The sequence below is a fragment of the Lacerta agilis genome, chromosome 14 (assembly GCF_009819535.1).
Source record: "Lacerta agilis isolate rLacAgi1 chromosome 14, rLacAgi1.pri, whole genome shotgun sequence".
NCBI lineage: Eukaryota > Metazoa > Chordata > Lepidosauria > Squamata > Lacertidae > Lacerta > Lacerta agilis.
The window spans coordinates 49,301,976-49,325,816 of NC_046325.1; the positions used below are offsets into that span (position 1 = coordinate 49,301,976).

General features: G+C 44.1%; 2 protein-coding genes across 2 annotated transcripts in view; both read left to right on the forward strand.

Annotated features, from left to right (window-relative positions):
• EPB41L4B (erythrocyte membrane protein band 4.1 like 4B) overlaps window positions 1–14,391 on the forward strand; it is an 82,561-nt gene extending 68,170 nt beyond the window's left edge. Inside the window, 10 exon segments of the mRNA XM_033169221.1 lie at window positions 154–218; window positions 221–240; window positions 408–496; window positions 693–762; window positions 919–1,088; window positions 3,066–3,175; window positions 4,355–4,385; window positions 5,153–5,186; window positions 9,521–9,588; window positions 12,898–14,391. Coding sequence (XP_033025112.1) covers window positions 154–218; window positions 221–240; window positions 408–496; window positions 693–762; window positions 919–1,088; window positions 3,066–3,175; window positions 4,355–4,385; window positions 5,153–5,186; window positions 9,521–9,588; window positions 12,898–13,045 — 805 coding nt within the window. The 3' untranslated portion in view covers window positions 13,046–14,391.
• A 2,729-nt stretch (window positions 14,392–17,120) lies between these two features.
• LOC117057992 (band 4.1-like protein 4B) overlaps window positions 17,121–23,841 on the forward strand; it is a 72,051-nt gene continuing 65,330 nt past the window's right edge. The window contains exons 1-2 of the mRNA XM_033168830.1: window positions 17,121–17,230; window positions 22,394–22,581. Of these exons, the coding sequence (XP_033024721.1) occupies window positions 17,121–17,230; window positions 22,394–22,581 (298 nt within the window). The remainder of the gene's footprint in view (window positions 17,231–22,393; window positions 22,582–23,841) is intronic.

Sequence of the window (23,841 nt, forward strand, 5' to 3'; positions counted from 1 at the left end):
CTGACTGAGCGCTAAAGAGCAGTTTCTCCCAAAGGAAAGCATCGGGACCAGAGGAAGTGTGAATAAACCCAAAACTGAATCCCTAAGGATTGGTGGAAGGGAAGAAGCAATACTTCTGATTAAGAACTGTTTTTCTCCCTTTCATTTTCATAGGGGAAAGAGCCCTGCACAGGCAGAAATGTGCTACTTGAACAAAGCCAAATGGCTAGAAATGTATGGGTGGATATGCATGTAGTTAAGGTAAGAGCTTCTCCCTGCAATTTCTTTATGCAGAGGGTGGGAAGAACGGGGGTCACAGTGTGCCTCTAAGGCTTAAAAGCAACTCCTTTCACCTGTTTCACTTTCTGAATGTACGTCTCGCAGATGATTTTTTTGTGTTTGATATAACATCATCTGTTTGCTTGTAGGGAAGAGATGGTTGTGACTATGCTCTTGGGTTGACACCAACAGGGATCTTGATCTTTGAAGGGGCAAACAAAATAGGTTTGTTTTTTTGGTGAGTAATTCCTACTTACACTTACTGTTATTCAATACTAATCTCTCCCCCCCCAAAAAAACAGAGAGATTGACCCCCCTGGCTCTTCAGATTAGCATGATAATAATAAAACCACATTTATATATAAATATGTTACATCATGTTTTGTTTCTCTTGAAAATTAACTGTTTACATCATCTGTTTTCTATGTTATCAGGCCTAAAATCACTAAAATGGACTTCAAAAAGAGCAAGCTGACCCTTGTGGTGGTTGAAGATGATGATCAGGTAATGAACCCGGCCTAGCAATATCCAGAGTCCCGGGAGTTCAGCAGTTGACCCTGAGATATTCAGCACATTGACAGTTCAAGCTCTCTTTCTGTGACATTGGTTGGTAAGCTGATTGCACGAAAACTTACAAGGCTTCCATTTTTTGTCTTACAGGGTCGAGAGCAAGAGCACACATTTGTTTTCAGACTAGACAATGCTAAAACGTGCAAGCATCTCTGGAAATGTGCAGTGGAGCATCATGCCTTCTTTCGGTTGCGCACACCTGCAAACAGTAAATCTAGCCGGTCAGATTTTATCAGGCTGGGATCCCGCTTTCGATTCAGGTACCTAGTTGCGTATGCACCCTTGCAAATAAGGCCACAGAAGCTGCTAAGGCACAAAAAATTGGCTTGTTTGTTTACTTTTTTAAATAGGAGTCTCTCTCCTGCCAGACACATTGGCAGGCTTGGATAAGTAGGAATGGTGTCTGGTTCCTTCTAGCAATTGGAGAGGGTGAGCATGAGTCGGGAAACCCTCAAGAGGTCCTGGAGGTCTTGGCTTCGCTTCTGCTTTTGCAATGCAGCTCCTTAAACATATTCTGAGGACTCTTTTGAGGCTGAGGTTTTTGTTAGCTGGTAATTTAGGGTTGCAGGACAGGCAGCCCCCCCCCCCCCCAATGTTCTAAATGAAATTGTGTATATTTGAAACACCATGAAAAAGCCTGCAAACACAAAATGTTCCACCCCGCCCCACCCTTTTTGCGATGTTTTTGTGACTTTTGGGGTAACTTCCAGGTTTGGTGCAATGTGTGCATGCGCAGTTGGGCACATATTGAATGCATGCAAGTGCAGGGGTTGCCTGTATTTGATTTGTTAGTTAAATTAAACAAATAAAAACATTTTCATTGGCTACCAAGTTGCTACCAGCAGATCAAAATATGCTTCAGTTCTGTGTCTGAGAAATTGGTTCATTGCCTGCTCTGGGTGGGGCTGCACTCCCCATGGAGGAGCACCTGCACAGCCTAGGGGGGCTCTTTGTCCCAGGAGGCCCAAGTGGCTAGGAGCCCTTTTTATCAGCTTCAGCTTGGCAACTTCCAAGACTGGGTTGCTACAATGCACTCTGTGCGAGGCTTCCATAAACTTCACTTAATAAAGAATGCTGCAGCACAATTGCTTATAGGAGTGAGATACTGTCAGCTAATTACACCTATACTCAGAAATCTGCACTGGGTGCCAATTTGCTACTGGGCCACGTTCATGCTGTTGCTATTGTTATGTAAAGTGCTTTATGGCTTGGGTCCAGTTTTCTTAAGGTTACCTTTTCCCATATGAGCCCATTCAATCATTTTACAGTGGTACCTCGCAAGACGAATGCCTCGCTAGACGAAAAACTCGCTAGACGAAAGGGTGACTCGCAAGATGAATTTCCCTATGGGCGCGACTCGCAAAATGAAAAATGTTTGCGTTTTTTTTTTGGTCAAACCGCGCTTCCCCCGTTGGTGCTTCGCAAGACGAAATTTTCGCTAGATGACAGCACTCGCAGAACGAATTAATTTCGTCTTGTGAGGCACCACTGTATTTGTGGAACTTGTACTTTTACAAGTGACACCTGATGTCCATTCTGCATTTGTGAGGTGTTGTTCCTTTAGTGTAGCAGCAGCTGTATCCTTGACAGGTGTCACTCACAGTATGATATGCAGACTTATGCAGAATTAATTGGTCAGTTGAGACTCTAATGATTTATCCACTTAAGATTTCTGAAACTGGGTGATAGCCATACTTGTAGCTACATCGAATGCTATGAAGTGCCCTTGTTGTCTTTAATTTTCTTGGGGAAAGAGATGATCTATGAAGCCACAAATAAATGTAAAATACAGCTGTTCTAAGCTAAAGTCTTGGTTTTGCATACAGCATTTATATGACTGTGTGTAGGTTTTGTGTTTTGAGGATGGGAGCGGTTAGTGAAGTAAATTAAGGCTGAAAACTTGTGCCCTCTTACCTGGAGGAAAACATTGTTGAACTTGCTGGGACTTGCTTCCAAGTAGACTACAGTGGTACCCCGCTAGACGAATGCCTCGCTAGACGAAAGGCATTCGCTAACGAAAGGGTGACTCGCAAGACGAATTTCCCTATGGGCGCGACTCGCAAAACAAAAAATTTTCGCGTTTTTTTTCCATCAAACCGCGCTTCCCCCGTTGGTGCTTCGCAAGACGAAATTTTCGCTAGACGACAGAACTCGCAGAACGAATTAATTTCGTCTTGCGAGGCACCACTGTATATAGAAATGCACCGTAAGTCTTTGTTACTTCTTATTTTTTTTAGTGGTCGAACAGAGTACCAGGCAACGCGTGGATCCCGACTACGCAGAGCCAGTACCTTTGAAAGGAGGCCCAGCAAGCGGTACCCATCACGAAGGCATTCAACTTTCAAAGGTTAGAATTTGCAGCTAACTTGCATGCCATATTCATTAAGCAAATTGCTCAACTAAAATTAGAGCTTATTTTCTCCATTGCATCTCACATACCGTAATGGCTTTGTTTCATCACACCATGAAGAAATGCAAGGGGGTGTCCTAAAATAAAGTCCCCCTTCCACTTTGTAGTGCTCCTGTTTGCTAGCTTGTTCTTAAATCTCGCCTCCCAATTCTTTTTTGTTCGTTTTGTTTTGTTTCTGTCAGTTTCCTTTCCCGCACTCATTATTTTTCTGGTTTATTACTTCTCAGAAGCGCTTGAAAAGCCCCAAGTTCAGGCAAAGTACTTCTCTGTACATTGTTCATCCAATACAACAGAGGCCTTAAAGAAGTCGACTGCACCTACCGTTATGCAGAAGCAGCACCCTTGAGACAGACCATAGTTTAGCATGATGAGAGCAAGGCACAGCAAGCCTTGTTCTCCTCCCCTCTTCTCCTTCTGCACACCTGCGAGGAAGAGCTCAGATGATTTCAGTTCTAATTTCCATTAACTACAGTTCAGCATGACACCTGAACCCTAAATTGCGGATGATGTTGGCTGTGGCTTGTTTAAACAAGTCAGCTTCATAACCCCTGGTTTGAAGTTTGTTTGTTTAAAACAAACCATAGTTAAGATTCATGCTGTGTCTTGATTGAGTTGTGATTAATAAGTTGGAAGTGAAAGCTTCTGAACTTCTTGTGGTCTCACCAGAGGATACAAGTGAAGGGCGGAACACAAGTCAGAGGTTCTCTGCAGCTTTTTCTTGTCATGCGACATCTAGACACCACCACCGTCTCTTGAAGGTGGACCCTAAGCATAGCTGCATTAGCTTGTTGGCACAATCTTCAGTCACAGAATCTCCTTTTCACTCACAGAAGTGAGCTGTACATTAATTTTTTTCCTTTATGTGCCTAGATTGGGAAGTACAGAGAGGAGACTTCATTCATCTCCACACTGTTTTCATGAGTAGGAGTTGGATGGAGAGGAGACCATGTGGGCTGTACATGAAACTTCTAGGGCAGACAGACCTACTTATTCCCCCTCCTGTCACTTGCTGCCCCTTATGTAATGCTGGAATGTTACCCTGTATAAAAAAACAGAGGGTTGTTTTTTTTTCAAAAGTAGTGATGTTTACCCTTGCTTTTCTGTGCCCTCTCTTAGCAAGCAACACTCTCAAAGCATCCCAGATTTGGTAAGTGTTATCCATCTTCCACATTAATTATTTGGTTTGGCATGTACTATCCAAGCTGCCCTTAGATAAATGTACTGGAAACCTCCTAGTGCAGGAACTCCTAACATGTCGCATTAAGTGACCAGAATAGGTACGGAAAACATTTTACAAGCAGGGATGCTCCTCATCTCTTAACTCAGAGTACAGGCTTGATGTTCCTGAGCACTTAATTTGTGGTTCAGTAGCAGGCGGCAGGATCATGTGATTCTCCAGTGTTTGAATCCTCCCTCCCCAACATTCAAAACTGATTTGAACCATTGCAGCTGAATTCAGTTGGGAATTGTTTGTGCTGTAAACTGTCCTTGGATCCTTGGAGGTGTATAAATCTAATAAATCAGTCTTCCATAGCCACTGGCTGAGCTACTGAGGCAAACATGGAACGTCTGTGGATGTTCTGTCTGCCCCAGAAGTTCCACTTCACGAGGCTGAGGCACAGGTGGCAATATGCTGTTGGTAGGAGAATGGAACACATCCTCATGTTGGTCAGCTGCGTGAGAGGGATTGAAGAGGGAAGAGGCAGGCAATGTTTTGCAAAAGCACCTCCGCAAGTTGCAGTCTCTTGAGCTGCCATCCTAATAGCTACACTACTTAAAACATAATTCAAACCTGCTCGCTAAGATCTTAAAGGCATTTCCCCCCTTGCGTTGGCTTGGCTTGTTCATTAATAAGCTTCTGTGTTACACTTTATGAGAACTATGCAAATAATAATAATATTATTTTTGTTTTAGCACTAAAAATAATCAAGAAGTCCATAACTATCAGGTAAGAGGAATACTAAATTCTTACTTTTCTGTTACCTTAGTTATAGCACCAACAGTGTCATGATCAAAGTGACTTGCTTGCTTGCCTACCCTTGCTCTACCATTTGTGATTGTGAATATTTTTGGTGTGCTAATGTCATGTGCCTTTCATATTCGTACGTGTGTGAAGTATGTTGGACTTCAGCTAAAAGTGAAGCCGTATCTGAAAGCTGGCATTCAAGGGGATTTCTTTAAAAAAGAAAATTAGAAAGTGTGATTAAGAGTAAACTTATGTTTCAGATCTGTGCATTGTACACATACACTTGTTAGGGAGCAATGAGTAACTGAGATTATAAGATTTCACCTGTGAAATGTGTGAACACTCTTAAACAAATCAAAATCACTTGGAGGATGCTGTCAGTCTACCAGTTGTGTGGTTCCATTTTGGATGCAGTGGCGATACATACAGATTTCTGTAGGTACATAAACTCAAGTACTCTGAAAAAGAGAAGCGACAAATGGTCACAGCAGCCTAGTGAGATAGGTGGCCGACCAGATCTCTAGCCACAAAAGTAGTATCTGTGTCTCATTTAGAGTATTGCAACAATTCAGAAGTATGCTTCTAGACCCAGAAATGTGTAGTATAAGAGTGGTGTCACTTTCAGAAAAGAATTATAGAATCATAGAATCCTAGAGTTGGAAGAGACCACAAGGGCCATCCAGTCCAACCCCCTGCCAAGCAGGAAACACCATCAAAGCATTCCTGACAGATGGCTGTCAAGCCTCCGCTTAAAGACCTCCAAAGAAGGAGACTCCACCACACTCCTTGGCAGCAAATTCCACTGTCCAACAGCTCTTACTGTCAGGAAGTTCTTCCTAATGTTTAAGTGGAATCTTCTTTCTTGTAGTTTGAATCCATTGCCCCGTGTCCGCTTCTCTGGAGCAGCAGAAAACAACCTTTCTCCCTCCTCTATATGACATCCTTTTATATATTTGAACATGGCTATCATATCACCCCTTAACCTTCTCTTCTCCAGGCTAAACATACCCAGCTCCCTAAGCTGTTCCTCATAAGGCATCGTTTTTAGCCCTTTTACCATTTTGGTTGCCTTTCTCTGGACAATTTCCAGCTTGTCAGTATCCTTCTTGAACTGTGGTGCCCAGAACTAGGTTTATTTCAGACTGGATTGATACATCCAGCATAAGGGAACTGTGAAATCCAGAGGAGGCGGAAGGCCTGTACTATTTCAGATTACAGGTTTGGGAATCGCTTGGTTAAATGCCTGTCCACCGCTGCAAATATAAAACTAGCACAGAAGAAAGAAATATTCTTGCCCAATTCCCCTACTACTATATCCAGTTGTACGGAAGCCTTTTATTTATTTATTTTGCATTCAAAACATGATCACCCAGAGTCTGAAGTGATGCAGTTCACAGTGGCGTCGCTAGCCTCTGCGCTGCTGGGGGCGGCGGCAGCGCAGAGGCACCCCCTGGGGGAGGGGCACGACGCGCGCGCCGTGACGTCATCATGACGTCACGACGCACGTGTATATAGAAAGGGGGGATTTCCCCCTTTCCGAGGCTTTTTTTCGGCGGGGGGGTGGTGGTGACCAGCGAGGAGGGGGTGACGGGTGACCCCCACCTCGCTGGTCGCCCCCCCCCCCCGCCGAAAAAAAGCGGCGGAAAGCGGAAAAAGAAGTAGAGCGGCGCTTAAACGCGCCTGCTCTGCTTCCTTTCCAGGCTTTCCCCGCCCCCCCCGCGGTTTTTTTCGGCGGGGGGGTGGTGGTGACCAGCGAGGAGGGAGTGACAAGGGTGACCCCCACCTCGCTGGTCGCCCCCCCCGCCGAAAAAAAGCGGCGGAAAGCGGAAAAAGAAGCAGAGCGGCGCTTAAACGCGCCTGCTCTGCTTCCTTTCCAGGCTTTCCCCGCCCCCCCGCGGTTTTTTTCGGCGGGGGGGGGTGGTGACCAGCGAGGAGGGAGTGACAAGGGTGACCCCCACCTCGCTGGTCGCCCCCCCCCCCGCCGAAAAAAAGCGGCGGAAAGCGGAAAAAGAAGCAGAGCGGCGCTTAAACGCGCCTGCTCTGCTTCCTTTCCAGGCTTTCCCCGCCCCCCCCAGCGGTTTTTTCGGCGGGGGGGTGACCCGCGAGGAGGGGGTGACAACCCCCCTCGCGGGTCGCCCCCCCCCCCGCCAAAAAAAAGCGGCAGAAGCACCCCATCCATGTGCTGCTGCTCCGGGGGTGACGGAGGGAGCGGCGGCGCGTGGGAGTGGCGGGAGGGGCCGCCGCTTGACACCCCCACCCGCCGCTGCTCACCCTGTCACTGGGGGCGTCCCGCCCCCACCGCCCCTCCCCAGCGACGCCCCTGGCAGTTCATTCTCAGATCTCAGGACTCTCCACTTTATTCCTAGTCAAGGGCACATCTGGATCGCTTCTGAAGTTTCAAAGGCTACATGTGAAGAGGAACATCAAAAGTCAAAGCCAGGCTTCCGGCGGCTGACGCCATTATGGGTGGTCGTGGGTTGCTTCGGCTGCGAAGCACCCAGTTCATCCCGGGGGTTAGGAGCCCTGCAGCCGCATAGCGGGGCTCCGGTTGGGGTGCGGGAAGAGCGTCCCGTGCCCTGGGCTCCCCGGCTGTGCCCGTTGTGGCTCCGAACCCTTCCCCCGCGCCCCCTGTAAAGGGGGAGTGGGGGTGAAGGGACTACGGAGCCGGGCTATAGGGGACATGCCCCAACCGGGATGGAAATGCGGCGGCAAAGCCTGTGATGAGCGTCTAAGTTCTACCTGTCATTAAGGAGCTGATAAGAACCCAGAGGCTGTGAGTAATTGATTGACTCTTTGTATTCCTGGAACGCTCTGGGGGAAAGAAGAAAGGCAGCCCGCCTCCCTCCCTTCGAGTGGTGAAAGAGATTAACCCTTTAAGTGACTGCTGCTACAACAATCATAGAAAGTACTTGGAATTTGAAAACTGAGTCTGTTGAGATCTCCCTTCGGGGGTTAACTGGGGAAAAAATATCTCCGTTTGAAGTTTTGGTCTTTATACTCCGGCTTCGGAGAAATGGCGGCGACTTGGTATGTCGTGGGAAAAATTGAGACAAAGGAAGGAAGAGACAGGAACTGAAATCTGATACTCACCCTCTCTCTCAAAATGCTGGACTTTGTGATCGCACTGGCATCGAACTCTGATTTAAGGGATGAGGAAATGCTCACTATCTTGCAGATGGAATTGCTTAATCGGAAATTACAGGTCTTGAGTGGAATTATTCATAAAAAGGATGTACTTTCCACAGAGGAGGCTTTTCAAAAGTTCTACACAATGGAATCAAGCCTTGGCAAAGAGCTGGGAGGGGCGCTTGGAGGATGGTCGGAAATGGCTGGGCGAACCCGGGAAAAGGAACCTGAAACGGGAAAATTTACAATATCCAGACCCCGAGGTGGCAGCTCGGGGGCAAGGGACATGGAATTAAGATTTTTACAAGAAGAAGGAGCAAAAGAATCGGAGGAGCCCAGAATGGAGATGAGGAACGCCCTGAGGCTCGATGCTGGGTTTGTTGTGGACGCTGCCTGGATCTGTGGACACTCAGAGGAGGACAATGGGAGATTTGGCTGTGGAGAAAGACAGGAAAAGACAATGGATAGAGGGGGAGTGGGTTGAAGTATTAAATGTATAATCTAAATGGTCTGCCATGGTATCCGAAATCCGAGTGTGAAGTCTGTTAATTACAAGATTATTTTAAATAAGCAAGGAGATATTGAATTTTAAGTTAAAAGCAGCATGATAAAGGACATAAGAAATAAGTTTAGCTATAAGAATATTTGGTTATGATTTAGGTTATAATGCAAAGACGGAGATAAGTATGTTTTTTTTTAAGTAAAGTTAAATTTTTTTATAGAGAAAAGTTGTTAAGGAAATAGTATATTGAATTAAAACCGAAGGTGAAAAGGCGGGGGAAGTCAAACGTCAAGATTCAGAACTAGAATTTTTTTCTTGTGTAAGGTATATAAACAAGAAGAAGAATCCTGACTTTATGTGTATTTGTATTTGTTTTTGTATTTGTAGGTGTGGGGTTGGGTTTGTGTTATATTATGAAAATGCTAATAAAATTTTGTTAAAAAAAAAAAGTCAAAGTCAACTTTTGAATGTGTTTTTGCTCAGAATTGGAATCAATATTTTCCTTATAGGCATCTATAAAGTTCTCTGCCAGTGTGTAAAGCAGTTTCAGTACGTTTGTTCCTTCCTTCCTTCCTTCCTTCCTTCCTTCCTTCCTTCCTTCCTTCCTAAAAGGCTGCTGTGGAAATTTTAGCCTATGTAAGTAAGATTACAAATTCTTCAGTAACCTAGGTTCATATTTTATCTCCAGCCTCCGTATCACCCAAATATGCACCCTGGCCAATCACACTGGCATCCACATCCTCCTGTAAATCTAAGGTAAGTGATTGCTCTGTGCAGATGTCGTAAAAGTTAATTCTGTCTGTCTGGGGGGGGGGGGGGAATGATCTCACTAGTTGGGAAACAGGACAGTGTGTGTGTATGTGTGTTCATGTGTACAACATGTTGCTCGTAATCTGGTGTCGCCTAGGGGCTAAGCATATGAGCGGAGTGCCGGGAAATCCTCAGCTCATCTATGATCTCACTGTATGAGAATAGGCAAACCACTGTTCTCATTTTCAGCCATCACCTGCAGTACCAGCACCTCAATAATTCTAGCCTGTCTTAAAGGTAAGGATTGCAGAGATAATGTATATAGTTTGAACACTGGGGAAGAAATGCTATTTGAAAAAGAGGGGATGTGAAGGAATTTTTCACAGAGGCACCTGTGATTTCAGAAATGGCAACACAGAAACAAAACTTGGCTCTATATTTGGGGTTACCCAAGCCTGTAGAATTACAGATAGCTATAATAAAAGAGAGAGAAATCGGTAGGCTTTATGAAATCAGTTTATGAAATCTGGGATCTGGGAATGGTGCATAAATAACACAACCCTCTCATCACCCTTCTTATTGGATGCCAAGAGTGAAGAAGTGTGTAATGTGAGGACATAGCGCGGGTTGCTACACATTAATGCGGGGGCCGGGGGGGCAGATGAGGCTTCACACCAAAAGCATTTTTGCCTCACTGGAAAATATCCCGCCCTGTGGAACACCCTCCTATCAGATGTCAAGGAAGTAAGCAGCTATCCTATTTTTAAAAGACATCTGAAGGCAGCCCTGTTTAGGGAAGTTTTTAATATCTAATGCTGTATTGTTTTAACACTCAATTGGGAGCTGCCCAAAGTGGCTGGGGAAACTCAGCCAGATGGGCAGGGTATTAATAATAATAATAATAATAATAATAATAATAATAATAATAATAATTAATAATTTATCCTTGAGCACTGCCAATGCCTCATTTACCTGACTGGAGGAAATACCTAATTTACCTGACTGGTGTGTGAGTGTATGTGCAGTAACCAGCTTACTGTGCAAATATAAAATTTGTTTCTCTGGCCCCACCCAACACTTGCACTTGACCCTCAGAAGGGAATTTTGCCCCCAGGCTGAAATAGCCTCCTCAACGCTGTATTAATGGGAAAGGGAGGCCTCAAAGCAGAATCAACTATCTTTTTGAAGAGCCAGAAATTTTTTAAAATTCAATATGGCTTGTGAGAAATCAGAATTTGAGAAGCAACATTGCAGAGAGAAAGTTGCTGTCAAAATCATATAGTCATTTTAAAAACAAACAATATTTTTTTAAAAAAAATTTTTTGAAGCTGAATCTAGTAAAGATTTTAATGCCCATCAAAGAATGGGGCGTTCTTTGATACTGGTTTTCTGAGACAGTTATTGATAGAGAAAACTATTATAAAATTAAACGGCAAGGACAATTTGTCATCTAGTTAGGATAGGAGAAGGGAAATGATGGCACAAATAATTCAGAAGATGGTTAATGGGATTTTTTCAATTAAAATGAGAGCTTGAAACTTTCTTAGTCTTGTTGAATATCATTAAAACTACCATTGGCTGGATAAACAAGAACCAGTGTTGAATATAAATAAATTATGGAAGACAGATTTTTCTTTTTCTTTAAATGGGTCAATTTGAGAGAGCTACATTTTCAGCCTTGGAGTAGCTGACTACGCTTACAGCCTTTTAGAGTTCATCAAAAAGTACAAAATGAACTTGGTGTAAATGAAATGGGTATATGACGTGTATACAGATTTTGGCTCCAGAGTTCTCCTGTTTCTGGGAGGGTACCCCACAGACCATTGGATGTTTTGGATCATTCTCTCCAGGGGTAGAGGGAGAAGTCACAGAATAGGGCGGCAGATCTGAGTTTGGGTGCCCCCCCCCCTGTAAGGACATTCAGTGGCTGCTCATGAGTAAAACGCCAAGCACAGAACTTCTAAACTAAGTTCTTTATTTTGTGCAAGTCATTTACAGTGGAGCAAAAGATCAAACGTCCATCTCATCCCTCTGCAGAGTCCAGGAATGAACCCTTCCGGTTTTTTGTCCAGCAAAAGAGGCGCGGGATTCTAAACCCACGCCTCCCCCTTCCACGTCCTTCCTGCCTGCGCCCTCGGAGCGTGGGAACCTGACCCCGTTCCCCGCTATCCCCTTGGCGTTCAGGCTCTGCCATCCTTTCAGAGCCCCTGCACCGCCTTCCTGCCTCTAACTCCCCCTCCCCACTGGAGGAATGGTCGCTTCCGGCGGAGGAGGGGGAGGACGAACTGGTAAACAGCGGAGGGGGTTCTCTATATTGCAAACGCTCCCACGACCCTACCACCCGCGGGGAGGGGGGTTTCCTGACACCCCCCATTGTGGAAACCTTGTCTTAGCACCATCAGACCTCCAACATCAGTAGAGGCGAAAAAGGAGGCAAGTTGGTGGAAAGTAAGGGTGTCATACCTGAAATGGGGGGGAGCTGGTGTATGAAATGGAAACAATGGAAGTTTCATAAAAAATGAACCCGGGGGGGGTGAAGGGGGGTGCTGCCCTGCCCTCTGTTTTTCTCTGTTCTTCTCAACTTTTAGCAGTCTAAAAGTGTTGGTAGAAATGTATTGTGTAATTAGTGTATTATATGTTTTAGTGTTTTGTCTAAATGTTTTTTTTTTGTTATGTCTTAATTTTTTTTAATAGAATTAAGTAATAAAAACAAAAAAGGAGTCCCACATTCAGGTAGCATTTCCACATTACCCATAATGTGCACATAGACCAGTGCACATGATTTCAGCACATTTTCAGTGTACAACTAACCTGTTTTTACTTTAATGTGCAAAACCGTTCTCAAGCATTGAAAATTCCTTAGGGCTGTTTCACCATTTTTCCTCATGGAGCACATCTCTGAGATAAACCTGGTGAACAGCTTCTAAGTGGTATACTTGAAGCAGAATAAACACTCGTATGGCGCTTTGCAAGTGTCTGTGTATGCAACTCCATGCATACACATGGAGGAAGAGTCATGGCACATAATCGTCTGGGGGGAAAGTTCTGCACAGCCTGCATTGCACAGATGGACAATGTATTTCTCCCATTCATTGAAGTGGGACTTAGTGAACTTTCTAGAGGATTGTACTCCATCTGTGGTTTCAGTTCTTCACTCCCCACTTAAGTTCCCCCCCCCCGCTAACATTTTCCATCCATATAGTCCCCCACTGTTGTCTCATTTTCCATGTATGTGATCAGCTCATTTATTTTGCCATTCATAACTGTGTTTTTCCTTTTTGCTTCTCATTCACCATCACTCTGCATGTGCTTCAGGCCACCCTATCATGATGACAGGCTCTGTTGGAAACAGTCCCCAAATGGAGAGGACAGCAATTTGTGGTATATTCAGGACCAGAACCAGAAGAACTTAGTTGGAATCCAGAGCCTGTTGTATCAGGATAAGCTCATGACAACCCTTTGAGAAAGGACCATCTCTCCTTTATGCATCATCTCACATACTCATTGCATTCCAAATAAGTTTTTTAAATTGTGTCATAATCCATAGAACATAAGGTGTAGTAGACAAAGACTTGCAAGCTGTAGTTCCATTACTTTGGAAAAAGCTAAGAAATATGCCCAAAATTCTGGAATGTTGCAGGTAGTTTATAAAACTGTCCTTATTTTTTCACTACTGTAGCCCTTTAATTTTTGTTTTGTGACATATTTACACACAGTTGCAGCTGTTCTGTGGTTTCATTTATGAATAAAATCCAGCAATGATAGTCTTTCGCTTTTTTTCCTTTTGAGTTATACTGAAATCAGGAGTCAATATAATTGTAGTTATTAAATATGACTTAATGGCCAGTGATAAAGGGATCCAGATGACTAATAATGAAATGCTTTTTAAAAATCTGTTTATCCCTGAAACAAATAGGTTTTTGCACCATGTTAACAATTATACAAAAATCACTAGTTTTTATATATATATTTATATAGCGCATCTGACTCTTTGGATTTTATTGATCAGCTTATAAAGTAATGGACGGGTGTTAAGATGGTGCCTTAATAACTGGTGGTGCTGTCTTTCAGTAGACTTGTGTTTTTAGATGATAGAAAAACAGCTGAAAGAAAAACCACCATAGCCTGGCGGTGGTTCTGGTGCTGCTTCTTCTCTGTCCCAAATTTCTTTGGCCTACGTGTTCAGGAATCCCAGGCTCACACATTCCATTCCAACCACAGTTCCTGTCTGTAGTCATTAATTTTTGCATTGGGTTGTGTGAGGAGCAGAGAGAGGGTTTATATGAGTGCCTAAGACCCAATCCTGAGCTCATCATGCAAGGACATCCAGCTGTCTGAATGCATCCCATAGAGGTTGGTTCTAAAAGATAGTTTAGAGACCTATGTATTTTGACATGAGATACGGACAAACAAGTTCAGCTTCTACAAAGTTGGATATACATTCTTTACCTACACACTCAGGTTTCTTAAACAAGACAGGCTAAACTTGTGATAGTTTTGGTTTTCTTGAATATGGAGATAACAGTGCCAGCTTTGGTTCACGTGTTGATTTGGCCTTCAAGCTGTGATCTTTTGAAATTGATTGAAATAAGGAATATCATGCTATTTGGGAAATATTTTTAAGTGCTAGTGTTGTTCATATGATTTTACAGAATCTAACTTTATAAATGAGGGTAAGTCTACTTCTCCTTCAGAGCAAATACATGATAGTTTAATTTTTTTAATTTAAAGTACGTTTACAAATGCTATTACATTTGTTTTGATCTTGTATGTGCTGAGTACAAAAAATAAATATGAATATTTTCTGTTGTCTTTGCATTTTTTATATTCTGGATATGTTTTTAGTCTTCAGACCAGGAAGACTGTATACATCCACAGTGCATTTGTTATACAGTTTAAATTTTTTTTGGGGGGGGGACCAGGGTTATTCTTCTTAAGGTTACTCCATGCACACAAAGTGGCTTGGCAATAGGATGGGAGATATATTCAGCAGACAGGAAACACAGGTCCAGTCTTCTGAAGAAAACACACATGATTGGGAGTGTCCAAATTAAGATTTCCCAAGGATTGCCTAGGAACTATCTTTGTGAAAATGGCATGCAAAAGGCTTCACTCAGGGAAGTGTGCATTTCCTGCAATCCAGTGTGGCTGGCAAATGCCATGCCTGCTGTCATTCCACCAGAGTGGGGTTAGGGCTCCCTGGCACAACAACCTAAGGGAGGAGTAGAGCCGAGCTTGGTTCTCCTGGGCTAGAACTCTGGTCTAGTTCTCAGATTGTAAACAGTACCTGAGCTTTACCACTTTAGACTGCATTCAGAGGACTTTGTACAAGCTGAGGAAAACTCCTACACATGCATCCCAGGAGAAAGAGTTTCAGCCCAGCCTGGTTTGCCAGTTTTCAATGTGTACAAAGGAGTATTCAATCCCACGAGCCTGCAACTGCAGTCCAAGGGGTACTGCCATCAAGACGCCTTGTTACCACCTCCGTGAGAAGAACCAGCCCTGGCTCTGCAGCTCTTTTGCCACCTGGTAGGTTCTCTCTCTCTCCCTCTTCCACACACACCACCTGATAGGAATCATGTTTTATAAGACCTTCTTGAAGCTATAATAGACAAGAGCTTTTTAAAGTATTCAGATTTCTGCTTGCTATTTTCCCCCTCAGTGGGTCCCTACTGAGCACCTGCCTCACTTCTTTAGCAGACGTGCCAGCTTTGCCTTGCAGAGAGTCCAGGGCCCCATGGAGAGGGAAAGAGCTTCCCCACATAGTTCCTGTCAACAATCTGAGCTGCATAATAATAACAACAATAATAATAATTTTATTATTTATACTCCGTCCATCTGGCTGGGTTTCCCCAGCCACTCTGGAATACGGGTTGTCTTCCCCCTGCAGGATGCTAGCCATACTTTTACAGAGTTTTTTTATTGCTGAGGCTGGGCAGGCACAGAGGGAAGTGGAAACTTGATTGTAAAGGTAAAGGGACCCCTGACCATTAGGTCCAGTCGTGTCCGACTCTGGGGTTGCGGCACTCATCTCGCGTTACTGGCCGAGGGAGCCGGCGTACAGCTTCCGGGTCTTGGCCAGCATGACTAAGCTGCTTATGGCAAACCAGAGTAGCGCACGGAAATGCCATTTACCTTCCCGCTGGAGCGGTACCTATTTATCTACTTGCACTTGGACGTACTTTCAAACTGCTAGGTGGGGAGGAGCTGGGACCGAGCAATGGGAGCTCACCCCGTCGTGGGGATTCGAACCGCCGACCTTCTGATCAGCATGCCCTAGGCTCTGTGGTTTAACCCACAGCGCCACCCGCGTCCCTCAGAAACTTGATTGCACTGGGGAGAAAACACATGGAGTCATTTTTCCTCTTGCTCCATGGCCAACATGGCAGATAAGGTGTGAAATGCTTCATCGCACACCTTGTTCATGTTAATTTTTTAAGACTAAGGGCACACAATGCCAGAAACACAGCTTCCAGCACAAGTTGATTTTGCATGTATAATACCTGAGATGTATCCCAGTTAAGTTTCTGGCATCTCCTTGTAAAGCCCCCATTTCCCTTCAAAGTGAGTGGAGTCAACCTGTGTGGTTGTTTCTGTGAAGAATGGATGTCTTGAAAGCACATACTGTGCAGTGATGGTACAAGAAGCTACCATTCTGCACAACCTCATTTGGAAGTGTAGCATTGAAAGGGCAGCAAAGCATCATGGATTTAGAACATGGGTTTCATAACAGGCGTGAAACGAGCCAATATTATACATCACAACATACATTTGAGGATCCTTTTGTCAAAGGTTTTCATGCCTTTATATAAAGGCTGAGGGTGGAAGCAAAGAGTAGGTAACATTGTGTTAGAATTTATCAGTTTGCAGATTAATGTGGCAAATCTGCACATTGGATGGACTCCACTTTAATTTTGTTCCCTGGTAGATCCTGTTCGTGTTTAAGGTAGTTGATTAAAAAAATGCCTGAGTAGAGGGACTGAAATGATTTTTAGCTATCGTTTTTCAGCCATTTCTTTTCAGACTTTGTTTTCCAAACCATGAATTGAGCCGTTTGCAAAAGTAATGCATGTGCTGCAATTGTTCTTTCAACCTTCCATACTTTCTAATACTGATTTATTCACTGCTATCACACTTCCTTGTGTAAGAGATCAAGGTTTCCAACTGGGTATCTATTATACCTAATGACCATTCCAATCATAATGTGTTATCACTTTAGTTACCACAGAAAAGAACACAAAAGCTGAGAACCATTTATGAAAGAAATTTACAAATAGTAATGGAGCAGAATCTATAAATGCAATAGACCTCACCTATAAAATTATTATATATACCTTCCTTACATAATTTACTAGCAGCCTTGTACCTGGAATCACTCAGGATTCTAAGAAACCAAAAATCTGTGCAGTTTTGAAAGGTTCAGTTCACCATCTTGATTCAAAATGGCACCCACTTCTATCCAAACTGTCTTGTCCTCTGCTGGATGAACTCCTATTCAGATTACAGTTCCTGCCAAAAACTTGAACACTCAAATCAGTATGGTACATAAGCAAGGCAAGAGGTCAACACAGCAGGCTAAGATGTTCCTTCGGTGGTTGACACACCTAGGATCCCTGCTGTTGAGAGGGGCGGGCACGGCTTTAGCATGGTAAGTGGGGCATATCTTTGGATGGGGGAACACCTCCTGGTGGGCTGGACCTGAGTCTTGTGTTCGCAGCAGCGCTGGCATCTCTCTGTGACAGGAGGAGACAGCTCTGGCTTGCCGTCAGGCTTGGCACCTGGTGCCTCCCTGTAACCAAGGCTGGCCAGTAGGAATGGAAGGGAGTGGCTAGTGGCTACTCCAGCAGTGCAGAAGCCAGTTCTGAAGGAGCTGGTTTGGGCTGGCTAGATGGCAGCCCCGTGTGTACTTCTTTGTGATTTGGTTCTCCCACTTAAACATCTCCCCCTAGCTAGTGGGGTCTGGATGAAACCAGTCTCCCAACCCCTGGGATTGTTGGCCTCTAGCTCCTTGAGCCCCGAACCTTCAGCCCCTCCACGATGTCTCCTTATGTATAACTTATGGCACAATGAAAACCTACTCAATCTCAGAAACTGTCATGCAAAATTTGGTTACAATATCTAAGAGGTGTCTAAATGCAATGCAAGCAAACAACTTTTCGGAATAAATAATGGAAACAAATAGTGGGAAATCAACATGCCATTTGTACATTAAAAAAGACACACAAACAAATAATACATGCAAACTATTGCATAAAAAGGACAGGGTTTCTTCTGAATGATCACTTTTCTCACAATTCTATACACAAGTCAAATGGGTTTATAGCACAGCATTACACAACTTTAATAATAATAAAAAGCCTATATACAGTGGTACCTCGGGTTACGTACGCTTCGGGTTGTGTACTTTTCGGGTTACGAACTCCATTAACCCGGAAGTGCAACTCGACATGCGTGGGATTAGCGCATGCACAGAGCGGTTTTCGAAGTTTTTCGTGTTTTTTCAGTCTGCGCATGTGCAGAACAAATTGTTTGGGTTACATCCTTTTTGGGTCACGTACTGTAACCCGGGGTACCACTGTAGTTTATATCTGGCCCATCCATAAAATGGTTAATTCCAAACTAAACCATAGATAGAATATATTCCATATTCAATACACAATTGAACATTTAATAGTAAAAGTTAGCTGACTACTTTCAGAATCTGGAGGAAAACTTTTATGCAAAGCTTTTTGAAATGAACAAAGAAAAATGGTTATAGAAAGTCTAAAACAGCATAAAAGGTTTACCAACCCACATTTGCTGTTCATCTGCAAGTTTTAAGCAAAACACTCAAACAGTTAAATACCACTCAAAAGTACTCACACCCTCTTTTCTTAGTGGTTGAATGGAATAATAACCTTTTTACCTTGAATATTACTTTAAAAGGTGGAACAGAAATGTAAGTGAATAACATAATTAAAAACAGCTGTTTTAGTATCCTTCCAGCTCATTATTCAGACATCTTATTAGAGCCTTCACCTCCTTAGTGTGTAGCAATGAGTTCCACAGGCTTAGGCTGGATGGTCAAGAATCTTTATTGTTGCAACAAGACTACAACATTGAAGAAGCAGAGAGAAGCCCCAAACAATGGGTGCTCCTCTTTCGAAAAGTTTCCCTGGATTACCCATAACACCTTGTTAGAAAAGTCATACATATATCATAAGCATGTCATAAAATAGGAGTGGCATCCAGGCTGAAAACTGATGTCATGTCAAACAGAAATATTTGACATTCCTGTTACTTGTTAAGACAAAGGAAAATATTCACGATCTCCAACTCCCCATGTTGAGAGTCAAATAACCCCCTTTGTCTCGACCAGTACTCCAATACACTGAGGCTGAGTGGAGGAGGAGGAGGAGTTTGGATTTGATATCCTGCTTTATCACTACCCGAAGGAGTCTCAAAGCGGCTAACAATCTCCTTTCCCTTCCTCCCCCACAACAAACACTCTGTGAGGTGAGTGGGGCTGAGAGACTTCAGAGAAGTGTGACTAGCCCAAGGTCACCCAGCAGCTGCATGTGGAGGAGCGGAGGAGACGCGAACCCGGTTCACCAGATTATGAGTCCACCGCTCTTAACCACTACACCATGCTGGCTCTCAGTGGACATTGTTTTCTGAATGGTTTTGAGTCTGGCACTCCAGAGACAGGATGATGAGACTTAGTGCCTTTGCAGTGTGGTTGGTGAGAACGTGACCTCACACTTCAGGGATTATGGCTGACCTAGGCCTCGTCTCCAGCCCCTCCTCTGATAGCCTTCTTTCACCTGAGTAAAATAACATTGGAATGATGAAAATCCACCACAAGACTGATTTAAATGAATTTCTAAAGATTCCTACTAAAAAGAGACTAAAACTCAAACTGGATACAGAATAGCAAAGTTCGTCCACACTTTCACTGATGCTCCGCAGGGTTCCTCTGCAAACCTCAGCTGAGCTTGCCTTGACAGCTGCAGTACCTGCATAGTCCTTGTTAGGGGGCGCTGTTTCATAACCTTTCTACTACTGTGCCTCTGATTGGGTGAGGAACCAGGTAGCTGTCAGACTTAATGGCTGCTGGTTGGTCATTTATTTTGTGAATGAAGAAAAACAAGAAGCCAAAGGGATATGTCTGTGTCATGTGGCCCTTATCTATGGGCGTGCTGGTAATAATAAAAGTAAAGAGAGAAAAACAAAGAACTGTCGGAGTTATTTCTCTGGTTACAAGTGGAATGTGGGGGAGGGGAGAGAAACAATTGTGTGTCATCTGCAAATTGGTGATAATGCCCTCCTGCCCACCTTGAGCAGTGCACAAATTGCCTCTACATTAAGAGGACAATTTCAGTCAATTTACCCAGCGGGAAGAGAGATTCTCCAGCAATTTTTCATTAGTGGGATTCGCCATTAGTAGCACAGTAGCACAGCTTCTTCCTGGAAAAGACCCTGATGCTGGGAATGATGGAGGGCACTAGGAGAAGGGGACGACAGAGGATGAGATGGTTGGACAGTGTTCTCGAAGCGACTGGCATGAGTTTGGCCAAACTGCGGGAGGCAGTGGAGGATAGGGGTGCCTGGCCTGCTCTGGTCCATGGGGTCACGAAGAGTCAGACACGACTGAACGACTCAACAACACAGCACAGCTTCTTCCCCTCCTCCCCTTAAAATTTCCCTGTCTCTACAAGAAAGGAGAACAGCAAGTGTATGGCTGCATCTTGGCTCCCATTTTGCAATCCCCACAAAGTCCCAGATATTTCTAGGACATTTGGGGGGAAGGGCGGTGTACAGTAGCCTACTTTTTCTACTGGTGGGGGTGATCTATTTGCTGAGGAAAACACCTTACAAAAAAGCTCATCTCTACTCTCAGGGGCTTCATCAAAAGACATGGGAGACAGAATGGGAAGCTTGCAGCATCCCATGGGAAAGAACTGGCACCACCTTTTGACACCTGCCTGAAAAGAGTGGCTACTGTAAATATAATGTCTCCCACAAGGCACTTCAGAAGGGTACAGACGCTAGTGTAATATTCAGGATGATGAACAAAGCAAAGTCATTGCCCACAACTAAGGCAAAGCTAGGCCTGAAATCAGACTGAAATGAGCTTAAACAATTATGTACTCTGCTCAGAGGGGGGGGGGGTTCCTGGGCCAATTGCCCTGAGCACAAATTTTTTAGGAGTGCACCTCTGCAGCTGCTGCCCTAACCAGAGGCACTCTGCCCCCCACCCACCTGCCTCACCTGAGTGGCACACTGAGCAGCTGCTGGGAGAGGACAGGCCCTGACAACCCTTGGCTGCACAGCGTCCCCTGCAGGCAGGAGAGGCAGGCGGGGGGCGAGACTTTCAGCGGTGGGGGTGCTCCAGTGGAGGAGGTGTGCACACATGTCTTGCCGCTGCTCAGCAGCTCCGTCTGGCGTTGGTGGCAGTGCCACAAGGAAGCGCTGCTTAGAGGGCGCCACACTTTCCTTGCCTAGGTGCTGGGAACCCACGCTACCCCACTGACTGCTGCTTCCTATTTTATGGTGGTTCATTTTGAGTTCTGGGTTGGGAACAGCTTTTCCTTAGGTGCATCCCACAGAACAGCTGTAACTGTGGACAGCTCCAGGTGAGTCACACAGCTCCTTAGTCCCTGGTTTTTGCCTGTGATTTTGACTGAGCCACCTTAACAGGAGATTGTGTGACTGGCATAACTAAAGCCTCTGTGGGTAAGAACGAGTCAGGGTTTGTAGAGTCAGTGGTGCTGGGCCTCCAACCCTTGCTTTTTTCAAAATATTGCTCTTTTAAACTATCCTGTTCAGTTTAAAACCTAAGTGGGTCTCACGCAGTATAATATAAAATGTTAGGGGAGTAATCAGCCCAGAGTAACTAAAGATATGTGCCGAAGAGGACTAATATCAAATAAACCCACGAATCCAAAATCTCGCACTAGGGGTTCACCAGAACAAACAAATGCAATCTACTGAAAGATTCCCAACATAGAAAATCACCATGCCAGAACCCGTCTTCTGAGTATAGGAGCTTGCAGGGATTTATTTTACTTTTTGCATGGAGGTACATTAAGTTGTTGGACCACCATTCGCGCTCTGAAGGGGTGCAGATCACACAAAGGTCCATCATCTCTGTAAGGACGAGGCTTGAACGCTAGGGTGGCCGACTCCCAAGAGACTGCGATCTACTCACAGAGTTAAAAACTGGCAGTGATCTACCCCCTTTTAGGGGTTCGGGTTAAAGTTGTTGAGCTTTTCTAAGGAGGAGGAAGGCCCATTTTTTAGGGGTTCAGGTCAACGTTGTTGAGCTTTTTTTTTAGGGAGGAAATCCCTGTTTTGGGGAATTCAGATCAAAGTTGATGAGTTTTTTTAGGGAGGAGGAAAGCCCTGTTTTGGGGGGGATGCAGGGCAAAGATGTTTAGCTTTTTAGGGGGACCAAAGTTGTTGAGCTGCTTTGGGGGGAGCCAGTGATCTACCAGTGATCTACCACAGATGTCCAGTGATCTACCAGTAGATCACGATCTACCTGTTGGACATGTCTGGAAGTAAGTGAGATTTAGAGCCAGTCAGGTGCACATCTCCCAGGGGTGTTTTTTTAATATAAAAAAATTAGAGGTCTAAATACATTCATATGGGGGTGTGATGCCACATTTCAGTGGTCACTAATTTAAGAGCTCAGTGTGCTGTTGTGAACAAAGGGAACTCAGAGGAAGTGCAAGATATTAATGCAGTACATATGCAGACTTGTTTTTTCATCTCAAATATAGTTACCACTTTTTAATTCTCTCATTGGACCCTCACTTTTGTTCCACAGCTACCCTTTGAACAGTGCAGAGCTTCACCCATTCAATATTGAGGAAAATGGTGGAACACCATTGACTACAAAAATGCCTGGAAGACCCCACCTCCACCTCCACCACCACCTCCACCACCACTCCAACTGTGGAGCACTTGCTCCTCCTGACAACAAGGACAGCATGGCTGGCATGCAAAGTCCAAACAGTAAGTCTGTTAAACTAACTCCGTCTCGGCATTATGACGGGGTGCAATGGAAGGCTGAACTTTCTAACCTGACATTTCAGTGAGACAAGCAGTAAGGGACATTAAACACCAAAAGCTGGTGGGGCTTATATCTTTGGTCACAAACATCGTAAGAAGATCGTTTTGTTATACTCGGGCTGCTAATACCATTTTGTATATTTTTATATAGCAAATTTATCTGCACTGGAAAGATATTTGTGAGGAAAGCTATACATTAACTAGTTTGGATTTCACTGAAGCTTTAAACAGGGCCTTGCCTTTAAAGAAAGTTGAGCTTATGGGTTGCAGTAAAATCTGGCTGCTTCTGTTAGTGCATTGCCCTGCCCCCACCCCCCCATGAAGAAGTGTATAAAAGCTTCTCCAGATCCAAGTAACACTCGTAAATGTCTCACTGGTACCCCTCAAAAATTTTCAGTGCACATTTTCTTCTTAATGGATCTGGAAATAGGTTTTTGAAATGTGGGAACTGTCATTCCAGATTGATTTGATTGACTGCATCAGTCAAAGGGGTGGGCTAATGGGAGGTTCAAGAGCTTGATTCATATTTACTGGCTCAAGATCCTGGCTTTACAGTGTTCTGCTGTAAAAACATTAGTACCCATCACATTAGCCTGTTCACAAATTGTCCAGCAAGTTGTGAGAACAGAGGACTGGACTAGATTGGCCTTTGCCCTGATGGATCAGGGCTCTTCAGAAGATCTTGTGCAACCTCAACGTAGATCAAAGGTGTTGTGATACTTGCCCTTTTATTTGCACTTTACTTCCAATCTCTTTCTGAATACCTCCTCAGTTTAATATAGTCTTAATGGACATTGTCATTTTCAAAATACATTACAGGTAGGTAGCCGTGTTGGTCTGCCATAGTCGAAACAAAATAAAAAAAATTCCTTCCAGTAGCACCTTAGAGACCAACCAAGTTTGTTATTGGTATGAGCTTTCGTGTGCATGAACACTTCTTCAGATACATGCACATGAAAGCTCATACCAATAACAAACTTAGCTGGTCTCTAAGGTGCTACTGGAAGGAATTTATTTTATAATGGATAGGCATGTTGCTCAGCCTACAGTATGCTTATTCAGATTTTTTTTTTATCTAGAAGTATGGAAAACCTAGATATTCCACAAAAACTTGAAAAATGGGAGTAAACCATGAGGTTGGGAGAAAATAGGTTGATTTTTGTTTTCTTCATTTTCATGCTATTACTGAATTGCACTTAAATC